Genomic DNA, 23,108 nt, shown 5'->3' with positions numbered 1-23,108 from the left:
AACTAACTTATTTTTTTTGTGAGATTAACGGAATTAACTACTAGAGGATGCTACTAATGGGGTTCAAGCGTTGTCCTATAAACTGCCTAATGGAATCCGATTTTGACATAGTTAACTCAAATGATTAAAAGTTATATTGTGTTTGGGCAAGGTTAGAAGCAATCTGCCCTGTACGTACAAAATATAACTAAAGATGAAGTCTAGTTACCGATATACTAACTACTCGTGCATTCCACAAATTACATAATTATGTCATACATACAACTAAACAACTATAAATCACAGTACTTAAACAAACTAAGTTTCAATTAAGCACAAAGCTACCTAATGTATTTTCCTATTGAGTTACAACCTAAAGAATTACACAAATCTACTAACACTTTATAAGACTATAGCTACAACACCAAATGATTGAAAATTCTTTGCGTCTTTCATTTCATACTCATTGTTACTATTACATCAGTGTGAAATTTAAGTGTATACCTGGATATTGGACACAAGAAGAGAGAAGGGGTCAGCAGGAGCAGTAGTAGCATACACACAACAACAGTATGTTCGACAACACAGCAGAACCAATAAAACCAGTAGTGACAGCAGCAGAAATCTCAAGGACAGATTAAACCAAGCAAAAAAAGGCAGTAGCTTGAAGAAACAGTGCTCGAAAAATCAGCAGGCAAAACAAGCTGCTAAATGAAAGTCCAGCAGTACCAAAAGATCACAGGCAGAGGCAATAAAACAGTGATTTCTGATTCTTTGAATATTTGAGCAGAAAACAAATTGAAGCTCTTTGTTGTGAAAACCTAGCTTTAAGACACTAAAGTCCTCGAAAATTCTCTTTTTTTTCTGATTTTAAACTCTTGTTCCCCCACTTCAGTTCTGTTTTTAAACTCTTCTGTCTGTTTTCTGGTTTCTTTCCAATCCCCCTCTCTATTTTTTGATTGATCCCCCTTTCTGAAAACTCTTGGTCTCCTTTTATATCCCTATAGAAGGGAAGAACCTCCTTCAAAGACAGGTTGCCCAGGGCTTAAAATAAGCCCTCAAGGCTGTCTCTCCATTTAGGATTGTCTAGGCATGAGTTTTTTTTTCTACTTTAAATCTGCTGAAATTCAAAAAAATGCAGTGGATATCCTACTGTACAACAGGTTCCACTACTATTCTCATGTGCATTTTCAGCCTTTTATTATTGAAACTCATCCTACATCTGACTTTCCATCTTTAAAGATGTCAGCCAAGGTGTATTTGCACTATAAATTATTCTAATGGTTCACCCATACTCAACTGGCAGTCCACTTAACTTAAACTCTAAAATTTTCATTAAAATTGCAGCTATAACCAATTCTTAAGTGGTTCTTGATTCAAACTGACAAACTATAAGCAGCTATACTCAATTCGTAATTGGATTCAAACAACGCTTCAACAGAAATCAAACAACGTGCGTCAAATTATTACCATTCAAAGCTGAAACTAATCGACGACATATATCGAATCGACCATGTGAATTACAGCACGCACAAACCATAGGAGATAACCAAACTTGAACATGCACAAATATGATTTTATGTTGATAGGCACGGGGATTTGTGGAAAACTTAACTGATCGACGGAACTTATTCGACTCGATTACATCAACAGTAATTACACGCAATAAACACACAGAAACAAATTCGACCAAATAAAGATCTGGGTGAGATGGACAGAATAGTCGACACAAAATGAAAACAAATCGAACTGACATTTAAACACATGAACAAACATTAACAAAATAAACAACATGGAACTGACAAGGAAAAGAAAAAGAAATACCTTAAAGAATTGAAAATCAGACGACCCTGTCTCGGATTTTGAATCGAACCTCTTTTGGGGTTGAACGGACTTTAATCGAAGTGTTCTCAACTGAGAACACTTCGATTAAGGTCTATTAGACCCCAACCCTCTCGTTTAATTGGACAAAACCCTCAGATTCTGGATTTCTAGGGTTCTTAAGGCTGATTAGGGACTTGGGGTTTTCTGGTTAGATTTGGACCAAACCAAGCTTGGTTTGGTCACGAGGGAGGTCAGGGGGGTACCTGGTATGGATTGGGGGGGGGGTTGGCATAGGTTGGGGTCCGGCTCGAATCTTCAAATGAAGATTCGAGACGATGGAGGAAGATTCGAGACCAACGGTTTGTAGATCTGTGTCCAGGGGGTCGAGGTGCACTAGGGGTGTTAGTCTGGTGGTCACCGGCATCGTTGCCGCCGGGTTTCAGGTGGGGGAATGGAGGGGCAGCGCTAGGGTTCTAAGGGTGTTTGGGTTCAGTCTCTGAAAGAGACGAAGACGAGGGAAGGGGGGGGGGTCTTGCTTAGGGCGCGAGGGTGAGATGGGAAGGCTTATATACGGGACGGGGGGTTGAATTTTGGCCGTTGGATTATTGATGATCAACGGCCTTGATCTCTCAACTTAAAGAGACGACGTCGTTTGGTTTAATATTGGGGATGGGTCAATCCGGGTATCAGTGGGTCGGGTATCTGGGGAAAGCTTGGGAGCCGTTAGATTGGAAGGGATGAACGACTCCGATTGAATATCCTTATACGGCGTCGTTTGGTTTAAAATGGGGGTTGAATTGGACTGTTAGATATGTTTGATCAACGGTCCTGATCTGATAGGCATTAACCGACGTCGTTTGGTGAGGCCATAGAGATCAGGGAACCGGATTGGGTCATGAAATGAATTGGGTCTGATTCTGGGTCTCAAATTTAAGCCCAAATCCGAATTTCTTCAATTTTGAACTCCTTTCTTTTTCCCTCTTTCAATTTCTAATTTAAACACAATTCCTAATTAAATTGTAAAATCAAAATAAAACTACACAAATATTAATTAGTACTTAACAACAATTATCACACACTTCAAACATTAAAATAAAATCAACGATGACAACAAATAGAATAAAAAATACATATTTTTTGTGATTTTTCATTTTAAAACCAAATTATGGTTTGATTAATTCCTAATAGTAGAACGATATCCTAAACTTACGCGCCACATATATTTTTTGTATTTTTATTTGATAAAACTAAACAATCACAGACAAACTACAAATAACTACCACAAATACCAAGTAAATTCCAAAAAAATTGTACCACAAGACCATTTGTTTTATTTTTCGATTTCTTTTGGAGTAATTGTCGTGTAAACAAAAATCACGTGCTCACACTCGTTAAATATGCAAAACATAACAAGAATTTCTCATCTAGAATAAACTCCACCAAATAGGGGAGAAATAATTAGGGAGGAAGAAACTTAGCATTTAATTGGAAATAGCTTCACCTCTAAAATTGCTGAAGAAATGGAGAAGGCAATCAGGAGAAAGAAAAGAGCAAGTTGGGAAAAGGGAAATTTATGGAAGAAATTAATGCACCGAACGATTTCTTTGAAGGAGCAGCCGATTCCTCTTCACGAACCATAGCTTTTTCAATGGTGGAGGTCTTCTACGGAGAAGAAGGAGATGCTATGAAGTGGGGCTATTAAATTTAGGGATTTTAAGTGAGTTTAATTATTTACTATGAAGGCATTTTAAAAATAGGGGCTGACTTGGCTATCTACGTGGCACTTTAATTGAGGGGTCGGCTGCTACCGTTAGAATTAGGAAAAATTCTATCAAGTTTGTTAACGCTAGGGATTGATCTGAACGAAAAGTGTAAAAGGGGACAAATGTAAACAATATACTACATTAGAGGGACAAATTCGGACCTTCTCCCTTAAAATTATGACATATTTAAGACTGTTTCAATAATCTTAAATTCTTTCTTTAACTAGGTGTCCAATCAAGCTACATATGCCACATAAATTGATGTGGAGGGAGTAACTAAGTAATAAGATGTAAAACCATATAGTGATCATTTTTTGTCTGTTTTTTCAACGTATGAATTGGCCATGAATGTCATAGGATGTTGGGGAGGGTACAAAGTACAAACAAGATATATACATCGAAAGTATGAAGAAGTTTTACACTATATAAGTACAATTTTTACAGATACGCCTTCCTCCTAGCCGGGCCCTTACTAAAATACTTAAAATATCACTTTTTTGTAATTTTTGCAGGGAGTCGTGCAAATACACATGCCTCTTCCTTTCTCTATTGGATAAATTAATGATGTGGTTTGCATAGTGCTTTCTCGCTCTTCTTTTGCTTTGAATCTTCGTTAACTGAAGCATCCATAATAAAGCGAGGTCGCCTTTAATCAGTAAATTATTTAGAATTTTGGAAGATGGTAAAGATAGCTTGGATAATCTATAGTCCCGGGGAGCGCGAAGGGTAAGACAGGTAGTATGGACCCTCTGACTTCCAACAATGCGATGTGCACCTCTACCTCCAAACAAAGGCAGACATATGCTATACCGAGAGAGGTCACATGCATCCATAAAGTTTGATAAAAATTCCAGACATATATGTTTATGTATTTAGCAAATAGTGTTATATTACTAGTGAACACTCTATATACAAAACAAATTTTGGTTAAATCCAAAAGTGCATACCCGACTTTCAAATACTTGGTCCGTCTTTATCTCTAAAGGCGAGGGTATCGATTTTCTTGTGATATTAATTGCAAACTTGTTCCATTTGAGAATTCGGAACTAGTTATAATTAACAAGTTATTTAGACTCTTTTCTACATAATCAACCTATGCTACTTTAGACAATATAAAAAATCCAAAATACTTGATTCTTGAAAAAGAGAAAGATAAAAACAATAATATTAATGCGAGCATGCATGATTGAAGGAGAATTAACTCACAAATACGTCGAAACTTTTCGTCGAGATCCACCAAATGATCACTATTTGTAACCCTAAAATAATAGTCAGGATATAAGCTTTGATCAACCCAATGTCAAGGAGTGGCTGTTCCAATAGACAAAAATTGTTGCATGACCCTCTGCTCTATTTCTGTTTTGTCGACCATTTTCCATCTTCATTTTGCTTGGTTTTTAAACAGGATTATGACTTAATGAAGATGGAATTAAAGAGGGCGCCAAACCCAAAAGGTTTCTAAGTGACTATATAGTGAGTAGTGCAGAGAAAATGCTTTGATTCATTAGCCTTCATGTTAGCGGAAACGTAAAAGAAAGAACACAAGATTTAACGTGGTTCGGATCAAAATAATCCTACGTCCACAAGAGAACAATTACCTTTTTTTTATTATTAACAAAGGAAGGGGAGAGTTCCCAATTACACTTAAGAGAATTTCTCTCTTAACTCTCTACTCACTACAATGTATTGTATTATTTTTGGGATGGTTTCTACAAATGAAGGAGTGCATCTATTTATAGAGGTAAAGACCTCCTCTTGATGTCATTGGTGACATCAAACTACCTCCTCTTGATGTCATGAGTGACATCAAAGGAGGAAGCTTCCTCCTAGCATCCACACCAACTCTTTCCACCAACTCTTCCAATTGGCATGTCATTGTTGACTAAACATAAACCAAGCTTACCGGGCGTGCGCGTGAACAACTCTGGCCAAAACTTCTAAGCTTACCGGGCAACCCCGTTGTAAGAAACAAGAAGAATCAAACCATTGTTGAACATACTTGTTGCGACCAAAACACTCACGCAAGTGCACGCGATCGACAAGTAATATAGTAGTAAGTAGAGTATCGTTCCCACGAGGAATTGTGATCAACTTATCGACTGATGTAGACTCAAACAATTATTAATTCAAGTTAAATTATCACAAAATATATAAAGAACCAATTTACAACGTACTTAATAATTGCACAATAATTCAACACAAAATTACTACACCAATTTCACAATATCTTTATAACAATTTGGATAAATATATTCCCGGGTTATGGACTTGCTAGAAATTATGCTACTATTTTAGCTTTAGATTAATTAATTGAATTATCCGGGTTATTGATTATAGGGTTAATAATATTCATAAGAATCTTTCAAGTTTTTATGCATCTATTCAAGTTAAACTAATACCTATATGTCTATGATATTAATATTAGCAAGAATGCATTTACAACTCCTATTTTTCAACCAAACAAGGCAATTAAGTATATGTCTATCTTAATTGCAAATCTTTCACCCGATGCCCAGGATTCGGATCTTGCTCTATTTGATTCTATATGCAATCAAGAATTTCCTTTTTCAAGTTTAACTCAAGATTCGTAAATAATATTTCACTGTTAGCTACGCAGTAAAATAATTAGAAGCAGAATCAAATAAACAACCCATAACGATAGATTCAAGATCTTCAATCTAAGCTTCAAATAACATAATTATCTAACATCCATGACCTAAGAATATTTGAGTTTTTTAGCTACTCATAATTATACAAATAACAACAATAAAAATCTTTAAACATAATATACGTAAATACTAAGAGAAAGTTTAGAAAAACTCTTTCAATCTTTACTCCAAGTTGATGTTCCTATTGATTTTTGATAGTTGAAGATGAGTTTTCTCCTCCTTCTCTCTCTAAAAATCAGATCTTCCACTCTCCATCTGCTTAACTCCAATAATGGAGTTCTTGCTTTATGTAAATTGAGTGGGATTCAGAAGAAATTCCCATTTTACCCCTTTAAACAACCTTTCCCGAAATCTGGACTAGCGCGGCCGCGCATCTGGCCGCGCACCTGACCGCGCTAGTCCAGTTGTCCCATATTCTTGATTCTTTTCTTGTTCTTCCACCATAATTAATTCCGAGGGGTTTTTCATTTATTGCTCCAAAATGGTTCCAATCATATTTGATTTACGTAATATACGTCTCTTTACCTGAAATGTATACAATTCACTATTAAAGCCCATAATTCATCAATTAATCACAATATATCATTGGAATATCATCAAGCAGAAGCATAAACAATAGCTAAATCACCCAGATTTCGCTTATTATCAATACCACCTCTACCTAACAATTGTTCTCTTCGGAGTTGCATCAGTTGATGCACACCCCTGCCAAGTCCTTGCAGTGTGCAAACTTAGCGAGCGGGACTATCTTGGTCAACATGTCTGCAACATTATCGTCTGTGATAACCTTCACGACCTTGATTGTTCCCTCTTCTACAACATCTCGAATAAAATGAAATCTGACATCAATGTATTTAGTGCGCTCATGAAATCTCTGATTTTTCATTAGATGAATAGCACTCTGACTATCACATCTAAGAGTTGATTCCAGCTTAACCAAACTCAATTCCGCTACTAAACCTTTCAACCAGATAGCTTCCTTCACCGCCTCCGCTGCTGCCATGTATTCTGCTTCTGTCGTAGATAAAGCGACAATCGACTGCAGAGTCGACTTTCAATTAACGACACTGCCAACGAGGGTAAAGATATATCCAGTTGTGGACATTCTTCTGTCAAGATCTCCTGCATAGTCAGAATCTACATAACCGAGAATTGAAATACCTCCACCACTTTTTCGAAAGGTCAGACCAACACCAGAAGTTCCTTTGAGATATCTCAATATCCACTTGATAACTCTCCAATGCCTCTTTCCTGGGCTGGACATGTATCTACTTACCACACTTACAGATTGAGCAATATCTGGACGTGTGCATACCATAACATACATAATGCTACCGACTGCACTTAAGGAATCTTTGACATATGCTCCACCTAATCCTCGGACTGAGGCATTTGTAACTCTGAAAGTTTAAAATGAGGAGCTAATGGTGTACTTACAGGCTTGCACGTATGCATATTGAATCTCTCGAGAACCCTTTCAATATACCTCTTCTGAGAAAGATGTACAACACCGTCTTCTCTTGAAATCTCCATACCAAGGATTTTCATTGCAGCTCCTAAATCCTTCATGTCAAATTCCTTACTCAACAGTTTCTTCAAAGCATTTATCTCTGTAATGTTGTTAGCAGCAATAAGCGTATCATCAACATACAACAGTAAATAAATCACTGAGTTACCAGACATCTTCTTGTGATACACACAACTATCAAATGCACTCCTTGAAAATTCATGTGTAGTCATGAATGCATATCAAACCTATTGTACCACTGTCTAGGGAACTAGGGGTGTCAATGGTTCGGTTCGGTCGATTATTTTGTAAATTTTGTACCATACCAATTTTTCGGTTATTCATTATGTATAACAAAAATTAGACTTTTCGAAACCGTCCCAGTTATATCGGTTTCTCTTTGGTATCGGTACGGTTCGGTTAATTTTCGGTATTTTTTTAAAATGTCATATAAAAGTCACTAGTAGAAGTAGAATGCAATAACATCCATACTTTTATAGGACTTAGCAAAACTCTCTAGATATTTTTACATTTTAAAGGGAGATGAATTAAGAAAATATGAAAGATGGCTAGAGCATAGATCCATCAACTACTCTACAATAGCGTAAAAGAAACTAAACAAATTAATATAAAGAAAATATAAATCACACGAGTGACAAGATATTAATCAAAATGGGACTGGGACTGAAAAATAAAGTCTATAGAAGATTAAATATTCAAAAAGATAAACTTAAATCATACGAACGGAAATATAATCAATACATTGTAGTTTGCGAGCTAATGGTGTACTTACAGGCTTGCACGTTTGCATATTGAATCTCTCGAGAACCCTTTCAATATACCTCTTCTGAGAAAGATGTACAACATCGTCTTCTCTTGAAATCTCCATACCAAGGATTTTCTTTGCAGCTCCTAAATCCTTCATGTCAAATTCCTTACTCAATAGTTTCTTCAAAGCATTTATCTCTGTAATGTTGTTAGCAGCAATAAGCATATCATCAACATACAACAGTAAATAAATCATTGAGTTACCAGACATCTTCTTGTGATACACACAACTATCAAATGCACTCCTTGAGAATTCATGTGTAGTCATGAATGCATCAAACCTCTTGTACCACTGTCTAGGGGATTGCTTCAAACCATACAAAGACTTCTTTAGTTGGCATACGTGATCTTCTTTTCCCTCAGCTAGGAAACCTTCAGGCTGATCCATATAGATTGTCTCTTCTAGATCACCGTGTAAGAAAGCAGTTTTGACATCAAGCTGTTGAAGCTCCAAGTCAAATTGGGCAACCAATGCTAGTAGCACGCGAATTGAGCTATGCTTCACGACTGGAGAGAAAATTTCATTGTAGTCAATTCCCTCCTTCTAACTGAAACCTTTTGCAACCAATCTCGCCTTGAACCTAGCATCTTCCACTTCAGGAATTCCCTCTTTCTTTCGGTAGACCCACTTGCATCCAACTATCCTCTTCCCCTTTTGTCTTTTCACTAAGACCCATGTTTGATTCTTGTGAAGAGACTCTTCAATCATAGCTAACCGCCATTGTACAACATCCTTGCAAGAAGTTGCTTCAATATACAAGGAGGGCTCCAGATCCTTAATCTCTTCTTGTGCAACTATGAATGCATATGCAATCAAGTTTGCTTGATCTATAAGGCGTTCTGGTTCTCGTGTATCCTCTTTTCCCTCCCCTTCACAATTGTGTATGGTTCATTGACAGCAAGTTCTTCAAGGTCTACATCTTCTGACTCATCTTTAACCTGAGTCTCTTGATTCTTTTCCTTGGCAAGTTCCACCGGAAGCTCCACCTGCTCATCGTTCTTGTTTACTGAAAACTCCATGGAAATTTTACGGGAATCAAGTATAGAGGATTTATCGAAGGTGACATCTCTACTAACTATAAATTTGAGTAAAGACAAACACCAAAGTTTGTACCCTTTTACTCCATCCACATACCCTACGAATATGGCCTTCTTAGCCCTTGGTTCAAGCTTTCCTTCATTAACGTGATAATAAGCTGGACACCCAAATACTCGTAAGTATGAATAGTTAGAGGGTTCACCTGACCATACCTCATTCGGAGTCTTAAAGTCAATTGCCGATGCTGGAGATCGATTGACAATATGAGCAGCAGTGTGAACTGCTTCAGCCCAAAATACTTTGGACATTTTGGCTTGTAGGAGCATACAACGAGCCTTTTCAAGAAGAGTTCTGTTCATTCTCTCGGCAACTCCATTCTGCTGTGGGGTATGCCTGACAGTCCTATGTCTTGAGATCCCATGAACCTTGCAGAATTCATTAAACTCTTCATTGCAAAACTCCAAGCCATTGTCTGTGCGAAGATACTTGATTTTCCGCTCCATTTGATTTTCAACCAAAATCTTCCACTCTTTAAATGCTTCAAAAGCATCACTTTTTGCCTTCAAAAAATACACCCAAACCTTTCGTGAGAAATCATCAATAAAAATGAGAAGATACCTCTTTCCGCCCTTCGATGGAAGTTTAGAAGGACCCCATAAATCTGAATGGATGTAGTCTAGCACTCCTCTTGTCTTGTGTTTGCCAGTGCTGAAGCTGACCTTCTTCTGCTTCCCTAGAACGCAGTGCTCACAGAAGTCAAGCGTGCTGATCTTCTCACCTTCCAAAAGTTTACGATTGCTCAACATCTCCAGTCCACGTGCGCTCATATGACCCAGTCTCATGTGCCATAGTCTTGCCTTGTCATCATTAGATAACTGCACTGTAGATGCATTTGCAGAGCCAACAATGGTGCTTCCGGCCAATGTGTAAAGGCCGTTCTCCAGCTTGCCTTTCAGCATGACTAAAGAACCTTTAGTCACCTTTATAGTTCCTGCTTCGCTCATGTACCTGTAGCCTTGTTCATCCAGAGTACTCAGGGAGATCAAATTCTTCTTCAGATCAGGAACATGACGGACTTGTGTAATAGTCCTCACGACTCCATCATGGCAGCGAACCCGAACTGAGCCAATGCCAACTATTGCACAAGTTGCATTATTGCCCATTACTACGGTTCCTCCACTTTTCTCATAGCTGCTAAACCAGTCTTTTCGGAACGTCATATGCAGAGTGCAAGCAGAGTCTAACACCCATTTGTTTCCATAACTACTATTATTATTACACGATGTTGTTAGTACATAATCATTATCAAAATCATGTACCTGTTCAACTGTGGATGCACTCGCCTTTTCCTTGGACTTTGACATTGGGCAGTCTCGTTCAAAGTGCCCCTTCTTGCCACAACCCCAACACTCTGTATTCTTCTTGTTCACACGAGACTTTGATCTGTGCTTTGATTTGCTCTTTCCCTGTTGGCTAGTCCGGCCTCTCACAAAGAGCCCACTTGCCTGGTCATCTCTATCTCCTTCAATGTGCCTCCGCACATCACTAGAGTTAAGTGCCTGCAGCACTTGCTCAAGCTTGATAGGCTTCTTGCTATACATTATTGAATTCTCAATATCACGATATCCTGAAGTCAATAAAAATAGCAAAGCACATGCAAGTGTCTCCTCCTCCTTTTTAATTCCTGCAATCTGTAAGTCCATGACAAGTTTATTGAACGCATCTAAATGATCTTGTAACGAAGTACCTGACCCCATCTTAAATGTGTGAAGACGCCGTTGTAACAACATCCTTGTTGTCACTGATCGGTCTTGGTATAGCCCTTCTAGCTTTTCCCATAACTGTTTGGCCGTCTCTTCGGTACCCGTACTCACTTCACAAAGCACGTTAGGTGCAAGGGATAGTTGGATTGCACTCAATGCATCCCCTTCAATCTTCTCCTTGTCGGGAGCTGATATATCCGTAGGATACTTTCCGTCAATAGCATGGATTGAACCTTCCCTCCGCAGTAACGCCATCATCTGGATCTTCCAGATATTGAAGTTGTTGCGTCCATTGAATCTATCAATTTCAAACTTCATGGAACTCATATTTGCTTGTTCTTCCTCCTTGGATCGTTAAAGAATCCTGTTGCTCTGATACCAATTGTTAGCGGAAACGTAAAAGAAAGAACACAAGATTTAACGTGGTTCAAATCAAAATAATCCTACGTCCACCAGAGAACAATTGCCTTTTTACTATTAACAAAGGAAGGGGAGAGTTCCCAATTGCACTTAAGAGAATTTCTCTCTTAACTCTCTACTCACTACAATATATTGTATTATTTTTGGGATGGTTTCTACAAATGAAGGAGTGCATCTATTTATAGAGGTAAAGACCTCCTCTTGATGTCATTGGTGACATCAAACTACCTCCTCTTGATGTCATGAGTGACATCAAAGGAGGAAGCTTCCTCCTAGCATCCACACCAACTCTTTCCACCAACTCTTCCAATTGGCATACCATTATTGGCTAAACATAAACCAACACTTTCACTTCATATAAAAGAACAAACAATGCCTTCCAAGCAAGTGATGTACTCCCTCCGGTCCATTTTAATTGACTTTTTTGCCCTTATTTTTTGTGATCCACAATATTTTTTTTTCCAGATATCAAGAAGCGAAATTAACTTCTTTTTTTCCAAAGTTTTTCTTGGAGTAATGAGCTGATCACGCCCAACTATGCCTTATAAAAAGGACACGCGGACGTTGTAAATATAATCTGAGTATTTTGCCCAGAGTCGAACCCACAAGGAATTAACCTATCAATTACTCTCATTAGCCTTACGAAATTCTACTTAATCAAATTTCCAAATGTTGTGAATAACAATTGAGGATGTTTCTACTAACTAAGACTGACTGAAAATAAGCAACTGAAGACTAACTACGATTAAGTTTTAAATAATCAAGAGAATGATCTAAGGTTATGATTTCCCCTATTGATGGAATCCCTTCCGGTTATGTTTCACATAGATTTGCCTAATCGTCTCTATCAATCATGAGCACTCTCATTACCGTAAATCTCTCCCGAGTAATCACGACAATTTACTAGACGCACTCTCTCGAGTTATGCTAGCTGGCTTTGTTTATTACAGCTCACTTTAGAATGCACCCAAGGCTTCGTTATCCCTAATCCTGCCTTTAAACCCTCGGTTATTAATCCCTTATATACTTTGGGAGTGGTGTTGTCCAACAATTACCTAAATATGCACTCTCTCCCGAGTTATGCACATTAAATAGGCACAGCTGATTGAGGATCCTATCAATTAGCTATAATAAGAACATAGTTGAATAAATAGAGATTAAATATTAACAAAACAAGAAGTTCATCCTTCAATAGGTTCCATCAAAACCTTAGACTAAATATTTAGCTACTCATACTAGTGTTCATCATAACAATAGTCAAATTCATCACAAATAGTAAAACACAAAAGGAAGAAAGGAAGAACTCGATGTTGAATTATCCTCCTTGCCTCTTGCCTCTCCTTCCCTTGCACTAAGCTATGAAAAGCTTGATAATGTTCCCTTGGGCGATCTGGACCTTCTATAGGTTAAGTGGATTTACCCCAGAACTTCCAAGTTTACCCCTGAGTTTATTTTTTCGGAACTGGGCTAGCGCGGTCACGCTAGTGGATGCGCTAATGACCGCGCATATGGCCTACCATTATGCCTCGAATTTGTAGGCTATCACGGTCGCGCTAGTGGACGCACTAGTGGCCGCGCTAGTCTGAGTCTTCATTTCAGCTTTTTTTCTCTCGTCTTCCCACATACTCAGCTCCTAGAGGCTTCTCTTGCTTCAATTTAGCTCCAACTGCAGTTTTAAGTCCTCATATATGCCACTCACTCCTGCAAAACATGAAATTCACAATTAGAGCCAATTTATCATCATTTAACTATCTTATAACAATGAAACATAGTCAAGCTGGGGCGTAAACAGTCACCAAATTACATAAATCTAGTCTATTATCAACACCCCACACTTAAATCATTGCTAGTTCTCGAGAAATCTACCACACTCTATAGATCCTTTTTGCCTAACGTATCACTCTAAGAACAAATCACCAAAGTTATGCCTAGTAGTGAACAATCTTTGCCTCTAAAGTCGACTCTCACGTGCTATGCAATATTCATACTTACTCAAATTACTCTACACAGAAGTCAAGACTTGCCTTTCCTTCGTGAATCACATGCCCTCACATCACACAAGAGAGTAGTTCCACTAATATTAATATCAAGAACAATTAAGAACTTAGATAAACAAAATTCGCTCACTCTCAAAAAGAACATTCTCATGCCATAAAGACGCACCATAGGCTTGCATGTAGTGTACTACTCTACTAATCGAGCCCACTCAGTCTAAGATCAATTAGGACTTCACTTGGTTGTAATGTAGGCTAAGGGACAAATATGATATATTTGGATATAGTGACTAACCTCCCTAACCACTTTTAATACAATCACATTAACCTTCAAAACCATACTTATGTCAACCAGACATTCCACCACATTTTTATTTATAACATCCCACTCTATTAGGTGCAATTGTAACAACCCACCACTTATCAACTACTACATTTACTCATTTTTTCTTTTAAGTGGTGCTTATTCTTTTACTTTTCCAAACACTGCACCTTTCCTCTATTTCATCGATTCCATTTAAAAACCAAACCACCACCCCCACACTTTTGCTTTTGCATAATTTCAATACCATTCAAGTGCTTATGGGAGGTAAAGGGGTTCAAACAGATGTCCATTCAAACAATTGGGTAAGGTTCGCAATGTGGTTGCCAAAGAAATAGGCTTATAGGCTCAATGGGGTTGTCTACAATGTATTACATTTAGGTGGGTCTACTTTATATATCTGGCGTAATAAAGAAATGCCTATATCACTTCTAAGACTGAATAAAACTACTATTTCGCTTTGCAAACACACAGGGCAAGTTCTAGGCATCAAATATATAGCATAAAATATAGTACAACTCACACACACATGGCACATGACTCACTCCAGATTGGCTTATCAATACACTCTCGTTTGAGTATTCAAGCCAGTTACAAATATACAAATTAAGCCACTCTAGCAAGAATCAACCACTGAGACTAAGCGTTACACTCTAGTGTCTACTGTGTTTAGGTGTATCAATGCCAAAGGTTTCTCTTTCTATTTCAGCTCGTAGACCATCAGTACTAACTAAAAACTAAAAACAACATAAACAAAAACTAACTACACCCAGTTCAAGATAAACCCTTGGAAAAGAACCGTGGCCCAAAGAAAAACCAAGGAGGAGTTGCTACACTACCTAAAAGAAAATCTTTTTGGTATTTTATTTAGACTTACTTCCCTCAAGAAAACTGTCTAAAAGATCTGTCATCAGGAAGAGTCCATATTCCTTGTTTTTTTAGAGATTTACATCGACTTAGTCCTTCAAGAACCCCGCCGAAAGAGATCCGTCGTCGGGACAAGTCAACTTACCTACTTTAAACTTACCTAAATTAACTATTACTCAAACCACACAAAAAAAACAATCAATAAGAAGAAACATCAAACAATCAATTTTTTTTACATGTACATACACACATTGAAGTATCCCCCACCCCACACTTAAAAGGTAGCCATGTCCTCATGGCATAAAAAATTAAGAAACAGTGAGGTAAAGGAACTTCCCTGAAAGATCACTCCTGATCGGAGACGGTATCTGGGTTCAAATTGCAAGCACAACCCAGAGCTCTCAGCCAACCTAAGATTTTCTTTTCCGATGTCATCTACTGGTCAGCCACCACGTCAGCACGGGTACCCAAGTCAGTGACTTAGGTACGCAAACCAGCCACCTCCTGCTCCAAAGCAGTGAATCGGGAAACCCGAGCAGCTCCAGAAGGTGTTGCAGTCCTAGATGGTGCTGCAGCTGCTGCAATTTGCTCATGGGCCTATGGCTCGGCCCTCACGTACTCCTGCTCAGCCTCCTCTTCCTCAAATTCATCAGAGTCACTACTATCCTCACCACCTGCTGCTGCCGGCTCCTTACCAGTAGTTACCTTGTCTGCCTGGAACTTGTGGTCTTTTGGCACTATCCCATCCACGGCCAGATTTTCCGGCACCCGAGCTTCCCTGCAAGGTTAAGTAACCAATGAAGGGAAAAATAACCCATACCTTTTTATTGGACATCGGGTGAACATCTCCTCATGAATCACTTTGGCCACGTCGAAGTTGTGACCATTGATGAAGCACCAAATCAAAGCCGCTCGAGGGCCATTCACCTCTGTAGTGTTGGAGGATGGGATCAGATGGTTATTGATAATATACAACCAATACTTCCTTTCAAAGGTTAGCGTCGAGGAGTGAAACTTCTTACCATACTTCATCCAGACAACCTCCTTTTCGGGTACACAGATCGTTTCAAAGAACAGCGCCCACTGCGTGTATTGTCTGCCATACATCTCATAAAAGTCTTCATATGGGTCCACAGGAGGGGGCAACTGGTACATCGTCAGTATAGCCTCAACAGAGACATCCACCAATTTTCTGCACATAGTGACTATACTATTGACATGCTCCTTCACATTAGCGTAAAATTCTCGAACAACCATCACATTGCCCTCGCCTGTCTCGTCAATGAAAGTTTGCAACCCCCGCCTCACTCTCAGTATACATGTGAGGGCAGCCCAGCTGGATCGATCCTATGTCAATTCCCCTTTTCAGAATCGGCTTTTTAGGGGCCTTATCCACAAAGCGGTCCTGAGCCTTAGCAGAGACAAACCTGCTACTATCAAAGGGACGAGTAGGGGATGACCCGCACGCCCTAGATGAGCCAGTTTGGCTGCTAGAAGAGGCACCTGTGGCGCGACATTTCTGAGATGGAGCCATAGTACCTGGAAAACGGAAGGACATTAGCACAACCCAACACAAACTTGTGACGCAATGCAGTTACTTAGACTTCACACACGTAATTGGTCACAAGTACAGTCACTAAGGCATTTACACAGACACCTTGTGGGCATTCATTACCCACAACCCATCTCAAACATTTGACCACCCCAAAACCACCACAATGTTCCAAAAATCACAACTAATTTAAGCTCTAACTCCACCAACCTTTCCATCCACACTTACTATAACATATACTACAGATTGCAACTAAACAAAGAAAAGAACAAGAACTACATAAATACAAAAAATAAAATAAAAAAATGAAAATCTGAAAAAAAGAAAAAAAAAAGAAAAAATGGTACCAAGAAAGCATACCTGTAGTGAGAGAATGTTATGAGAAGCGAAGAAGAGGAGGGGGAATTAGATAGGAAGGGGGAGGGGGGGGTTAAAATAGAGAAAAAGAATTTACATAAAAAAATAAATAAAAGAAAAACTATTTTTTAAGTTAAAGGAACAATTTGCATCAGATGGGGCGGGACTAGTGCGGTTGTAGAGCGGTACGAGCACGACCGCGCTAGTCCAGACAGAACACTAGGCGATATGCGCGGCCACTAGTGCGGCCTATAGCACGGTCGTGCTTGTAACGCGTTCACATGCACGTTCAGTAGCACGGTCGCGCTAGTATTGTGGAGCTGAGGCAGAACACTTGCCCATATGCGCGACCTGTAGCGCGGACATGCTCCTGGGCACGGTTTTTTTCATATTTTTCACCTGTTCTTACCACTTGCCATGGCCTTATCACTTGCCCAAGCTCACCTGCATTGGTTAGTACTTCCCCAAACTCAAAATTAACAACTACTACTATCGTTGGGTTACCTCCCAACCAGCTCCTTAGTTAATATCGTGGCACGATGATTAAAACACATCAATGGGTTGCCTCCCATGCAACGCCTGATTTAACGTCGCGACACGACGTAGACAAGCGCATTTAAGGTTTGCTCGACTTTTGAGGTTCAGTTAGGTGGATTTTTGACACTTCCTTTGATTCATTAATGCCTATGTATAATTTCAATCTCTACCCATTGACTATAAATGTGTGAGAGTCTTTCTCTGAGGCAATCTCCACCGCCCCTGAAGGGAATACTTTAACCACTCGAAATGGACCAGACCATCGTGACCTGAGCTTGCCCGAGAATAGCCTTAATCTTGAGTTATAGAGTAGTACCTTGTCCCCGAGGTTGAAATGTTTCTCAACAATGTTCTGGTCGTGCAACCTCTTCATTTTTTCCTTGTACAATCTTGTGCTCTCAAAAGCCATATATCGAAGCTCATCAAGCTCATGCTATTCAGTGATTCTCGTTGTGCCTGCAGCCTTAATGTCTAGGTTCAGCTGTTTCAGTGCCCACCAAGCTTTATGTTCAAGTTCTACTAGCAAGTGGCAGGCCTTCCCGAACACCAAATTATATGGTGACATACCAATTGGTGTTTTAAAAGCAATTCTATTAGCTAGAGTGCATCATCTAGCTTTTTCGCCCAATTAGTTCATGTGGCATTTACCGTCTTGGTCAATACACTCTTTATCTCTATATTAGACACTTCCACCTGTCCACTGGTCTGCAGATGATATGGTGTTGCCACCTTGTGGTGTACATCATACTTTGCTAGAAACTTCTCGAAGGCTCGATTACAGAAGTGGGTGCCTCCGTCACTGATAATAGCTCTAGGGGTCCCAAAACGGGTGAATATGTTCTCCTTCAAAAAACCCCACTACCACTCTTGCATCATTAGTGGGCAGTGCTGCAACTTTTACCCATTTGGACACGTAATCTACAGTAACAAGTATGTACTTATTGCCAAAGGAGCTGATGAAAGGGCCTATGAAGTCGATCCCCTAGACATCAAACACTCCAACCTCTTGAATTGGGTTCATGGGCATCTCATGGCGACGGGAAATGTTTCCGGTTCGCTGACATTCATTACATACCTTCACCCATTGATGTGCATCCTTAAACACTATTGGCCAAAAGAAACCGGCCTCTAGCATTTTCGCGGCTGTCCTAACTTCTCCAGAATGCCCTCCATACGCCGATGCGTGACATGCCTGCAAAACAGAAGATTGTTCTATCTCGGGGACACACCTCTGAATCATATTGTCAATACATATTCGAAACAGATAAGGTTCATCCCAATAATACATGCGGCAATCACAATAAAACTTTTTATTTTGTACAGAGGAGAGGTCATAGGGAACTATACCTCTTGCCAGGTAATTTGCAAAGTCTGTATACCATGGCACTTCCTCAAGACTTGTATCGAGCAGTTGCTCGTCTGGAAACATTTCTAGAATATCCTCAACCTCAACTGAATTTTCAGCTCCCTTAAGTCGTGATAGATGATCAGTGACTTGGTTTTTTGTGCCCTTACGATCACGAATTTCGAGGTCGAACTCTTGCAGTAATAGCACCCCACGAATCAGGTGCAGTTTAGACTCCTTCCTCTCAATTAAGTACCTGAGAGCTGCATGATCAGTGTATACAATTACCTTAGAGCCAATCAAGTATGATCTGAGCTTGACGAAAGCAAACACCACTGCCAACATCTCTTTCTCAGTCACAGTGTAGTTCAGCTGGGCTCCACTCAATGTTCTACTAGCATAGTAGATTGGGTGCATTAACTTGTCTTTTTGCTGTCCCAGCACTGCCCCACTGTGTAGTCACTGGCATCACACATGAGTTCGAATGGTTGCTCCCAGTCGAGGGCAACAATGATGGGTGCTGTGACTAGCCTCTTTTTCAACTCCTCGAATGCTACCCTGCAATCATCAGAAAACAAGAAGGGGTGATCTTTTTCTAATAACTTACAGAGAGGGTTGGCAATTTTAGAGAAGTCTTTTATGAATCTCCGGTAGAAACCGGCATGCCCGAGGAAGCTCCTAATTGCCTTGAGTGAAGTTAGAGGTGGGAGTTTTGCTGTCATGTCAAATTTAGCACGATCCACCTCGATTCCTTTACTTGATACACGGTGTCCCAAGACTATGCCCTCTTGTACCATGAAATGGCACTTCTCCCAATTAAGAACCAGGTTAGTCTCAATACACCGTTTCGGCACACGAGTTAGATTACTAAGGCACTCATCGAATGAGTTCCGCACCACTGAGAAATCATCCATGAATACCTCCATTATGTCCTCTACCATGTCAGTGAATATAACCATCATGCACCTTTGGAATGTGGTGGGTACATTGCATAGGCCAAATGATATCCTACGAAACGTATAAATGCCATATGGTCAGGTGAAAAAGGTCTTCTCTCTGTCCTCTGGTGCAATGGAGATTTGATTGTACCCTGAGTACCCATCCAGAAAACAGAAGTGTGACCTCCCTGCCAATCTGTCTAGTATCTGATCAGTGAAGGGAAGTGGGAAGTGGTCTTTCCGGGTGGCTAGATTTAACTTTCTGTAGTCCATGCAAATTCTCCAGCCCGTGACGATTCTTGTAGAGATCAGCTCATTGTTATCGTTCTTGACCACTGTCATGCCACCCTTCTTAGACACACATTACACCGGGCTAACCCAGCTGCTGTCAGAGATTTGGAAAATGATTCTCGCATCTAACCACTTTATCACTTCTTTCTTCACCACTTCCTTCATGTTGGGGTTCAGCCTTCTTTGGTGTTCCCTGGAAGCTTTGTGTCCCTCTTCTAGCAGAATTTTATGCATACAGTAGGCGAGGTTGATCCCTTTAATGTCTGCCATGGTCCACCTAATGGCAGTCTTGCACTCCTTGAGTACCTGCAAGAGTTGTTGTGCCTGCACATCTAACAAACCAGATGAGATAATAACAGGTAATGTGGAGTTAGGTCCAAGTAACTCATACCTGAGATGGGTGGGCAGTGGCTTCAATTCCAGCTTTGGTGGTTCTTCAATGGATGGCTTGGCTGGAGGAGTTTCTCTATTTTCTAAGTGCAAAGGCTCAAATTCAAGAGTTCTATCCCAGAACCCTCTGCCCTCTAAAGCCAACACCCATTCTGCTAGTTCTTCTCCATTCACCTCATCTAAATTCACTAGACATACAACAAAAGGATCCTCAATAGTCAGCCTCTGATCATCAGTTTCTACGATTACATCCATGGCATCAATAAGAGAGCAATTGGCGAATTCACTTGGTCGCCTCATAGATTTCTACACATTGAATGTTATCTCTTCATCGTTCAACCTAATCTTGAGCTCCCTAGTCTCACAATCAATGAGAGCTCTCCTAGTGGCCAAGAATGGCCTTCCCAAAATTATGGGAATCTCTTCATCCACCTTGCAATCTAGAATCATAAAATTTGCAGGGAACACAAATTTCCCTACCTAAATCAACACGTCATCCATGATACCAGAGGGTCTTTTTACAGTCCTGTCAGCCAGCTGCAACAACATCGAAATGGGTCTAGCTCTTCCAATCCCCAACCTCTTGTAGATTGCCAGGGGCATAAGATTTATGCTAGCCCCCAAATCACAAAGTGCTTTGGCGAAAGCAAAGTTACCAATAGTGTAGGGAATTGTGAAACTCCCTGGGTCAGACAACTTCTCAGCAATTAGTCTAGTCACCACTGCACTGCAAGTCTGTGTAAGAGTCACCGTAGCTAAGTCTTGGAAATCGAATTTTTGGGACATCAAGTCCTTTATCATTTTTGCATAACCAGGCATCTCCTTCAAAACATCAATCAATGGAATATTTTCCTGGATTTGTTTCAGCATCTCCAAGAATTTCTTGTATTGTTCCTCTTTTTAGTACTTAGCCAGCCTCTGAGAGAATGGTGGGTGGGGGGGGGTCTCTTCTTCCCAATGATTTGGGTATTTTCTTTGTCAGCTACCACCTCAACTACCTGTTCTTGGGCTATCTCAGCTTCTCTCTCAGCCTCAATCTGTGTGTTATGTTCTTTCTAGGCAGGTTGTACTGTCACCTCGATCAATTTCGTTGACTCATACAGCTTAATGGGCACTGGTACAAGTGTCTTAGCCTGTCTGCTTTCTCGATCCCTCTCTTGCTCCAAGTCTAAGTCTCTGCCATTACGTAGACTCACTGCTATCAGCTACTTCGGGCCTTGGTCTTTTGGATTTATTTGAGTGTCTGCAGGTAATGTACCATGAGGATAATTATTCAAAGACATCGAAATCTGGCCCATCTGCACTTCAATATTTTTAATGGTTGAATCATGTGCATCTACTCTTTCACTGATTTTTGCATTTGACCCAATAACCTACTACATCATTGCCTCGAGTCTAGCAAACCCATCTTCCTGCCGTCCACCATGCTGTTGCCGATGAGGATGATACCCCTGCTGCTGATTTTGATTCTTATATCCCTGTGGCCTTGGATAAGGCGCCATATTATTGTGAGGTCTCATACCTCCCATGTTTCCATTGTTGAGCTGTGGCTGGACTGGCCTGTACGACTGATTTTGTTGGCCCCAATTTTGACCACCCTGTCTCTGGCCTCCATAATTAGTCATATAATTCATGTCCTCAGGGTAGTGATGATGATCGCTTTCTGCATGCCACTGGTTACCAATTAGTTGACTAAGCCCCATTGGTAGTATCTACAATGTGTACCTGCTGCTTCTGCCCTGACTCTTCCACCTTTTTGGTGAGTATACTCATCTGTGTCATTAACGTGGCCATGTTTTCAGCAAGAGTATTGGATGGATCTAAGGGCACTGAGTGAACCACTAGAGTGATAGGTGCATTCCTGGTTGTCGACCCCGAATTCTGTGCTATCTTGTCAAGCGGACTCTGGCCTTCTCTCTATGTTTTGCTAAAAAATGCTCCACCTGCTGAAGCATCAACATTACCCTTCACGCTATCTAACAATCCCATGTAAAACTGCTGTCCCAACATCAAATCTGGAATACCATGGTGCGGACATATAACCAACATCCCTTTGAATCGTTCCCATGTTTCATGCAGTGTCTCCATTGGTTTCTGTTTGAAACTCAAAATTTCATCAATTTGTTGAACATTCTTGTTGGGTGGGTAGAACTTGTTCACGAATTGCTTGACTAACTCCTCTCAAGTTGTTATGGAATTGATGGGGAGTGAGTTTAACCAGGTCTGGGCAGCTCCTGTCACTGAGAATGGAAACAATAACAGTTTAATTGCTTCCTGAGTTACGTTAGGCTGCCTTTGAGTTTTGCAGATTGACAGGAAATTCTTCATGTGCTGTTGAGGATCTTCTACTTGTGACCCCGAAAATAGTCCCTTGTTTTGCAACAAGTGCAACATGTTGTTCGTGATTTGAAATGATTCAGCCTGTATCTGCGGGACTAAAATCGCTGTGGCCAAGTTCTCTGCTGTGGGTTATGCCCAGTCATATAGAGCCGCCATTGGCACAAGAGGCGTTACCGGCGCAGCTGGGTCTACTATGTGATCCCCCATGTCTGGTTCGAATTGTTCAGTTGTTTGTTGTTGTTTGTTTTTCCGGTTGGCCCAATTCAAGTCCATGAAAACTTTCTCGGGATCTGATAATGCTTCAAATACTTCACCAGTTCTCGATGAGGTTCTAGGCATGCACCTGTACAACCAAGTCAACAAATGTTAAAATTTCAATGTAT

General features: G+C 40.1%; 1 protein-coding gene, 1 long non-coding RNA gene and 1 other non-coding gene across 4 annotated transcripts; 1 reads left to right on the top strand and 2 right to left on the bottom strand.

Annotated features, from left to right (window-relative positions):
* Window positions 1–213: 213 nt before the first annotated feature.
* LOC138880414 (uncharacterized) lies at window positions 214–5,454 on the bottom strand. 2 transcript variants are annotated; one of them, XR_011403052.1, is made up of 2 exons: window positions 4,773–5,454; window positions 214–483 (listed from the first exon to the last, which is right to left on the bottom strand). It is a non-coding gene; the product is annotated as an uncharacterized lncRNA (long non-coding RNA). The 2 variants fall into 2 exon arrangements; XR_011403053.1 differs by lacking the exon at window positions 214–483 and adding an exon at window positions 4,108–4,183.
* Window positions 5,455–20,691: 15,237 nt separating this feature from the next.
* LOC138879019 (uncharacterized) lies at window positions 20,692–21,255 on the bottom strand. The gene is made up of 2 exons (XM_070158591.1): window positions 20,908–21,255; window positions 20,692–20,865 (listed from the first exon to the last, which is right to left on the bottom strand). Exons 1-2 carry the CDS (start codon window positions 21,253–21,255, stop codon window positions 20,692–20,694), a joined length of 522 nt encoding a protein of 173 aa, XP_070014692.1.
* Window positions 21,256–22,405: 1,150 nt separating this feature from the next.
* Window positions 22,406–22,512, top strand: LOC138880601 (small nucleolar RNA R71). Its single transcript, XR_011403330.1, has one exon. It is a non-coding gene; the product is annotated as a small nucleolar RNA R71 (small nucleolar RNA).
* Window positions 22,513–23,108: the final 596 nt, after the last annotated feature.

Source organism: Nicotiana sylvestris, chromosome 10 (genome assembly GCF_000393655.2).
Source record: "Nicotiana sylvestris chromosome 10, ASM39365v2, whole genome shotgun sequence".
NCBI lineage: Eukaryota > Viridiplantae > Streptophyta > Magnoliopsida > Solanales > Solanaceae > Nicotiana > Nicotiana sylvestris.
Note: the sequence above shows the minus strand (reverse complement) of the source record. Positions and strands in the feature narration are given on the sequence as shown.

Bases quoted from the DNA above. Each gene is read 5' to 3' on its own strand.
- LOC138879019 (XM_070158591.1), bottom strand. From the start codon at position 21,255: ATGCTGAAACAAATCCAGGAAAATATTCCATTGATTGATGTTTTGAAG. The intron at 20,866-20,907 runs GTAAAAAGACCC...GTGTTGATTTAG, and splicing joins TGCAGCTGGCTGACAGGACT to GTAGGGAAATTTGTGTTCCC.